We start from the raw sequence: 7975 nt of genomic DNA, 5'->3' as shown, positions 1-7975 counted from the left end.
TGATAAGTTTGGAATATACAAGTATGTAATGATTGTGATTATTATTTATTTTTCCTTTATTAATACTAATGCGTCGACCGGCACTCTGTGCCGGTCACCCGTATTTTTATTTTTTTAGATAGAATGTATGATCTTCATATTATATTATTTAAAAAGTAAAAGCAATGTGTGAAAGTTTATAAATTCTAGTAGTTATTGCTATACAAAACGATAAGTTTGGAATATAAAAGTTATGTAATGATTGTGATTATTATTTGTTTTTCCTTTATTAATACTAACGTGTCGACCGGCACTCCGTGCCGGTCACCCGTATTTTTTTTATATAGAATGTATGATCTTTATATTATATTATTTAAAAAAACTATCATGCGTTATATGTTGGAAGTTAAAAATGAAAGTAAATTGTTATGACTAAGTAATTTATCCACATTTCAAATCTAATGTCATAATCAATATAATTTACTTATCCATTGAAAAAAGTCACATCAATTGGGAAATGACAAGTTTAAAAATTGATGTGATAGTTAAAAATGAAGCATTAATTTACCTTAAGAGATATATGATATTTAGAAACATGAAATTAGAATTACTCCATGGAAGTTATTTTATATTTTCCCTTTATCTATTAGTATAGAATATTAGTATAGATAAACATGAAATTAGGAATTATAAAAGATAAAATAGGAAAACATAAAATATTTCAAGGGTAATTATTTTATGTTTTTCTAATTTCTATTAGTATTAATATAAAAATTTATATAAAATACTTCGTGGTAGTTATTTAATGTTTATTAATATTAGTATAGAAGATAAAGTATGGAAACATAAATACTCTAAGGATAATTATTTTATGTTTTTCTAATTTGTATTAGTATTTGTATAGAAATTTATATAAAATACTTCATGATAATTATTTAATGTTTATTAATATTGGTATATATAAAGATGAAAGTAGAAGTTATAAAATAAAATTAGAAGTTATAAAATATGAAATTGGGAAATATAAACTATTTCATGGAAATTATTTTGGGTTTTACCTTTATTAATAATATAGATATAGATATAGATAATAGTATACAATGTAAGATAATATAATATGATATAATACTATACAATAAAATGTAAAATTAGGGACAATGAAGAGAACAAATTTGATATATATTCGAAATTGGATTAGTTATCCGGGTCAATAAAATTAGTTAATGGACTTGTAGAGTTAAACCTAAGTTGAAAATTAAGTTTATTAAAAAAATGAGCAGAATTTAAATCAAATATAGTTAGAAATGAGAAATTTATCTTTTGGAAGCAATATAAAATATAATAGTGTAATATTTATATATTATTCATTTTATTTTTAATATTTTTTTAATTTTAATATTATAAACAATTTTATTTTATTTGAATTGTATAATAATCAATTGACATTGATAAAGAGTATGACAAATTTATATATTGTCATTATATTATCTATCATTTATTTGTATTATTTTTTCTAGAATCAATTATAATTCAATATTAATTATAAATGATGTACTAACAATGTATAAAACTCATAAAATATATATATTTAAAAATGTATAAGAAAGAAATTACATATTTTTAAAAGTTAGAAGAAGACAAACCATAAAATGTGACAGACAAGTCATTCACAGAACAGCATTGCCATGCAACGTTGGCGTTTCCAAACTTTCTCCTCATTTAGGGGTATAAAGTATATATAACGCTCCCTCAATTCAAGCTTCTAAACTCACTATCCCTTTATTATCTTCTCCTCCATTTGCCCCACCATCTCTTTCAACTCTCAAAGGTTCTTCTTTACTGATACAAACCTTAACTTAACTAAACTACGTACTTTTTCTTCTTTGCTTTTTCTTTAGGGTATGCTGATTTTGGTGTGTTTGTAGTTTGAGATAAGCATTTGGTGAAATGGGTCGTGGCAAGGTTGAGCTGAAAAGGATTGAGAATAGCAGCAATAGGCAAGTAACATTTTCTAAGAGGAGAACTGGGTTGCTGAAGAAGGCTAAGGAACTTTCTGTTCTATGTGATGCTGAGGTTGCTGTCATCATTTTCTCCAACACTGGAAAGCTTTCTCAGTTTTCCAGTTGTGAGTATGTATCTGTTTTCCTTGTATATACAATGCATTGCATGTTAATTTTGTTTCATTATTTCCCCCTAGGTTGTAAAACCAATATTTTTTGAAACATCTTAGTGAAGTGAGTTCTAACCATTATATCATTCTTTTAAATTGTGGTTACGATCACATTTACTATGATTGTGGTTATTGCGGCCGTTGCGACGTGGATTGTGCCGGTTGTGATATGAATTATTTTGTAATTTAAAAAATACTTTTGAAATCGATGCGATCTAATACAGTTGTATTACGATCCAATACGATCATATCATTATGATTCGGTATCACACTATAACTATGGTATGATGTAATTGTGACGATTACTACAACCACAATATTGTGATCACATCACGTAACCGTCCGTAATTTGAATTATTGGTCTATATATTTTGTTACTTTTTGAATGAAGCTGTTTTTTGTGGTCCAAGAGTAAGTTTTCCAAATACCAAATGATGGTGAATGATTATCTTTGATCAATAACTAAAAATATCTTTTAATAATTAGAGAAAAGTTGGAGTTTGACTCATTTCATTTAAGATTCTATCTCAAACCAAATTATAATAAAATGATAAGTTCAACATGTATTTAAACCATGTCTCAAAAGGATGAAGATGTGAGATTTACATCCCCAACACATTATTTTCCACTTCGTTTGAAATTGTGAGTTCATTGATGGCCAATGTTGACATTTGTGCTGTATCCTTACATGATTTTCTTTCTTAAATTTTGTTTAATACAATTAAGTAATTAAAAATCTCACACTGCAGTAAGCTACATGCTTTTGTTTGGTCTAACAAGGTCATACATCATTTCTCATGTTCTGTTTGCTCAGCCCAATGATTTCATTGGAAGACAGTGTCAATCACATTACAATTACAATGTAGCATCCAAATCACAATGATATGGCTATATTGGGTTGAAAAGAAATTGCATCTGGTCTACATAAGACTACATCATATCACAATAATTTCAAAAATATTATCTTAATCACGAAAAAATTCATACGGCAACAACCACAATCCATAATGCAACAGTCATAATGACCATAAATGCTGTAATTTCTAACCATTATTGCAATTTCGTTCTCATCCATAATTTAAAACACGGGTGAGAGAGTATCTGAGTTTTGTAATGAGTTGGTAGACCTATGGAATATAGTTAAGATACAGAAATAGTAGTTTTCTACTTGTAGCTTTAGCTGCTCCCTTGATACTGATTCTATAGTCTTTGGATGCTCCCTTGATATGATCTTATATATAGTCTACATTATTGGAGATTAGTTAATTATAACCTCTCTGCCATGTATATAAGCAATTGATCAACTTCATTAAATTTGTGTGCACTATTATGTGGTGCTTATCTAGCTATAATTCCTATATTTTGTATACTTGCAATTCCTTCTTTCAGTATGAACGGAACACTTTCAAAATACAACAAATGTGTTGATTCTACAGAAACTGCTGTTGTGGAACATAAGACAGAGGTAACTCTTGTACTCAGTTGTCTACTAATTTTCATTAAGGTTTCACCTTTTTACATATATGTATGTTGAATATTTTCATTATATTTATGAAAATTGTGTAATTCTCTACTTCATTAGGTTTGTTTTTTTTCCTTTCAAGCTTTATTTAAATCTTTCAATGTTACAATTGTTTGTCTTGTGACTTGGAGGTCATGAGTTTAACTCCTGCAAATAATCGATTCGCTTGCAAGGTAAGGCTATGTACCCTTTGTAGACACCACTATGTGAGAGTCTCGTGTACTAAGTCGTTTTTTTTTTCATAACCATTCTTGTAAAGTTTCTACCATTGGTACTTCATTGTTATCATTTCTGCACAGATTCACTATGGGGTTGTTATGTCTAATAACACATTTTCTGTTCAGAAAGAAGATTCTACAATGGTGGAGATTCTAAGAGATGAAATTGCAAAACTTGAAAGAAAGAAACAGTATGTGTTCTTTTTATTTGTCTTTACATTCGTTCTTTTCTACATTGTTTGTAAGCTCTATCTCTTATATATGAATACTTGTTCTGTGACTATAGAAAATTGCTTGGTAAGGACCTTAAGGGGTTGAGCTTAAAAGAGTTGCAAAATCTGGAGAAGCAACTTAATGAAGGGCTATTGTCTGTCACCAAGAGAAAGGTCCTTGAATATTTTTTTTCCTTTCTCTACTTTCACTTAGAATATGAATAATGGTTTCAGTTCATATCAATCTGTCATTCCGATAACCAAGGTTTTAAATAACTTCGCGATCATGGTTTCAGAAACTCCTAAAACCTTACAATTATGGTTTCAGATAATTGCTGGTATATGTAATTGATAACATTACAATTATGGTCAGGATACCATTTCAACGATTCCCAAAATCTTAACAGATATATTCATGGAATCAGATTTAAAACCTTGCATATAACCCTTAACATTTTATCTTTCAGGAGGAATTAGTCACAGAGCAACTGGAGCAGTCTAGAGTGCAGGTATATTGGAATCAGAAATTAACATCGAAGATTTTATGTAAAGAATAATGAATAAAAAAACTAAGTAGAATTTCCAACAAAGTCCGAAGTAATTGAGGTTATGTGTTAAAACTCACAATGGCTATAGCATAGTCACATGGTACACTCATTTATCTTACATATTGTGTCGCAACGAATTCAGCGTATCACATATCAGATTTATCATAAAAGAAGTCTGGTAATAATAATATAAAATATGACGTATCAGTACGAACCATGTACGTGTATGAGAACCGGTATTGCCTACCATGTAACTTAGGGCTATAGGATTTTGTGTCAGCAAGTATTATTTACTGGGTTCATTTCACTTTTGGGTTGATACAATTGTAAGGAATGAAAACTTGGTAGTTGCTCATTGAGTGGGGATGTGGTTTACCAATGATTTAATTGTGTATATTTAACTATTCAATGGTAACATATGTCAATTTGATCAACCACAGTTTTTATAGCATAATGTTGATTTGTTGCAAGATTGGTTTTTCTAAATATGTAGATCCATAAGTCAAGAAGAAACATAGAGATTTATATTTGATATGTCTGAACTGCTTCAGATTAGCATGTTAGGCCTTTCACATTCATATACATTTGCAAAGAATTTGAGGATTTAATATATACTTAGAAAAAGAGATAGAAAACCCAAGATAAATATTTTTGTTGTAGTAATTTGTTTCATTTATTCTTTTCAGGAGCAAAGGGTTATGTTGGAGAATGAAACTTTGCGCAGACAGGTAAAAATTAATTATTCACTTATTCTTCTAAATGCAATGTTAATATATGAACATCCCTTATTGTTAATGATAATATAAGTGTCTTTATTCCTATATCATGTTACAGGTTAAGGAACTTCGCTCCCTATTTCCTGTAACAGAAAATGTGGTCCCATCTTATCTTCAATATCAGAATATTGAAAGAAATAATACTTTTGCACTTGCTGGGGCCTCAAGTTCTAACTTGGCTAGTAATAGTGGAAATGATGGAGGAGATTCAGATAACACATTGCAATTGGGGTACGACGTTTATCATTTACAAAATATCATAATAGATTTCATAAGATCTAGATGAACTGTATTTTGATGTGTGAAAACTTATATCTTTGTTGATTGCCATGAATAAATTATTTTTACTATGATTTGGGTTAGTTTGATGTGTGATTGCTTGCATATGCGTGTTCGATGCTATAAATAGTCGGTGTTAAGATAAAATGTCAATGTTGTATTAGGAGTTAATAGTTGGTGTAAACTTTATCAAATCTCGTTAATATGAATAAATAGTTGTTCACCTAGTTAGACAAAGACTTGGTTGTTATTGCTATTATGATTTGGGTTGTAAACGATCTCAAGTAGGACTCCATTATTATTAGTGTTTTAAATTGTGATTTTAGTTTTTTTTTAAACGAAGGTGTCAACGCACCCGAAATTATATTAAAAACGCAAGACCATTACAATTCCCTAAACCTATAATTAGGAAGCATTAACAAATTTCTATGGAAATCCTGCAACAAGAATGAAGGAGGGGACTCCCACCAACAATCCGATCTATTCAAAACACCAAAATTTGCAAGCTTATCAGCACAAGCATTCCCTTCCCTAAAGATGTGAGAGACTTGAACTTGCATGTCCATCATTAGCACTTTACACTTGCTCATTGTGTTACTTAACTTCCAAGGCACGGGTTTATTCCCCTTGAATATGTCCACCACCGCGGTTGAGTCACACTCTAACCAAACGAATAGCCAACGTTTTGAATGAGCTAATTGAATGGCCATAATAGCAGCAAGCACTTCAGCATAGATAGAATCTTGAATGCTGAAATAAGTAGCAAAACAACCCAGGCACCTTCCCTTACTATCTCTGAAAATAGCCCCCCCCCTGCATGACCAGGAGCTCCCTTAGCTGCCCCATCCGTATTGATTTTCACCCAACCATTTAAAGGCATAAGCCAATTCACCTCGGTTATAACTGGAGCCTTATTATACCTGCCACTGACTTGGAAAGCTCTAAGGATAGAGAATTCCAGCAAAGAATTCTTGGCATAATAGCTGGAAGAATTGCCTGAGAGAGAGGTGTTTAGCTTTATCATGTGAGTTGCTTTGGCAGAGGCAGCAAGTAGCACCTGCTTCAGCTGAGGACTCCAATGGGGAGAGATGGATAGAATGCTCTTTAGGGAGGTATGATCAATGCTATAGCCAACTTGAGTGCTAAGCCAACTCCATATCCGATTAGCAAATTCACAGTTGAAGAATAGATGGTGAGAGGACTCCTCACTGGAATTGCAAAGGGTGCACATAGAGGGCATAGACATACCCCTTAGCTTCAAATTCTCATCAGTGGGCATTCTGTTTTGATAAAGCCTCCAAGCCACAAATGACCTAGAAGGAGGGATGGATGTGGACCAAAGATCACTACACAGGATGTCAAGCTGCTGAGGGGATTTAGAGAAATTGTAAGCTGCTGATTTTAGTTCACGATATATTAGGCTTATATTATGTTTGCTCAGTGCAATTTATAACATTCATATTACAGTAACTAGGGTTTTCACATTTAGCTTCTAGTCATATCTATATATGAATTCTGCAGGTTTTCTTGCATTAATTTGTTGTATTCTTGAGCCTCTTTCCCACTCAGTCTTTTGATCCTTAACATTTGGCAAACATTACTTCTATTTTATGTTCACTTCGTGGACTTTGTCTATAGTCTCATATTTGCTACTTGTTCTGCAGTTTTCTCAATGATGTTCATCACAAGGGAATGGTGTCTGAGAAGGAAACCTCTTTGAATGACTCAGAGTGTGCTCTACTATGATCCATTTCTCTGGCTTTCTTCTTTCAACAATGAAAGTAGACCATTAAACTTATAATTGAGTGCAATGAAAGTAGAACATTAAACTTAATGAACTTGGAAACTCTAAAATTGTGAAGACAATGCTTAGGTTTATTATAATGTTGTATGTTCATCTTTCTATATGTTTCTTTTCTATATTTACCATGTTCAATATCTTATGAGATGTTTAATTTCTATCCTTAGATTTTGAAGCGATAAAACAGTAAAGTTGTTTGTGTTGTAACTTTCAGAGTTAATCTTTACTTTTTACACATGACTCTATATTGCCCATTTATATCAATGTTGTAGACAGTCAGTGGTGGATCTTGATCATAATTTTAGAGGGGGCAGCATTATGATTTATACATAAATAACATATGAAATCATTAGAATATGTATAAATTTTTAATGTAAAAATAAGTTATTCTTTCATGTTTAAATTCTCAAGAAACATGATAAAAATATAACATAACAAGTCTATGAAGAAATTGCAAATATTTCTAAGCA

General features: G+C 31.0%; 1 protein-coding gene across 5 annotated transcripts; it reads left to right on the top strand.

Moving 5' to 3' along the window:
* Nucleotides 1598-7606, top strand: LOC109334438 (agamous-like MADS-box protein AGL15). Of its 5 annotated transcripts, none has more exons than XM_019570243.1 (9): nucleotides 1598-1807; nucleotides 1905-2108; nucleotides 3539-3614; nucleotides 4016-4080; nucleotides 4176-4275; nucleotides 4569-4610; nucleotides 5336-5377; nucleotides 5484-5656; nucleotides 7369-7606. In XM_019570243.1, the coding sequence occupies exons 2-9, from the start codon at nucleotides 1927-1929 to the stop codon at nucleotides 7448-7450; spliced, it is 762 nt and encodes a 253-aa protein (XP_019425788.1). In that variant the 5' UTR covers nucleotides 1598-1807; nucleotides 1905-1926; the 3' UTR covers nucleotides 7451-7606. The 5 variants fall into 5 exon arrangements, with proteins under 5 accessions (XP_019425788.1, XP_019425773.1, XP_019425795.1 ...); XM_019570228.1 differs by having other exon boundaries at nucleotides 1598-1809; nucleotides 1902-2108; XM_019570236.1 differs by lacking the exon at nucleotides 1598-1807 and having other exon boundaries at nucleotides 1817-2108.

This window comes from Lupinus angustifolius, chromosome LG02 (assembly GCF_001865875.1).
Source record: "Lupinus angustifolius cultivar Tanjil chromosome LG02, LupAngTanjil_v1.0, whole genome shotgun sequence".
NCBI classification, from domain to species: Eukaryota; Viridiplantae; Streptophyta; class Magnoliopsida; order Fabales; family Fabaceae; genus Lupinus; species Lupinus angustifolius.
This window is presented reverse-complemented; position numbering and strand designations above follow the sequence as displayed.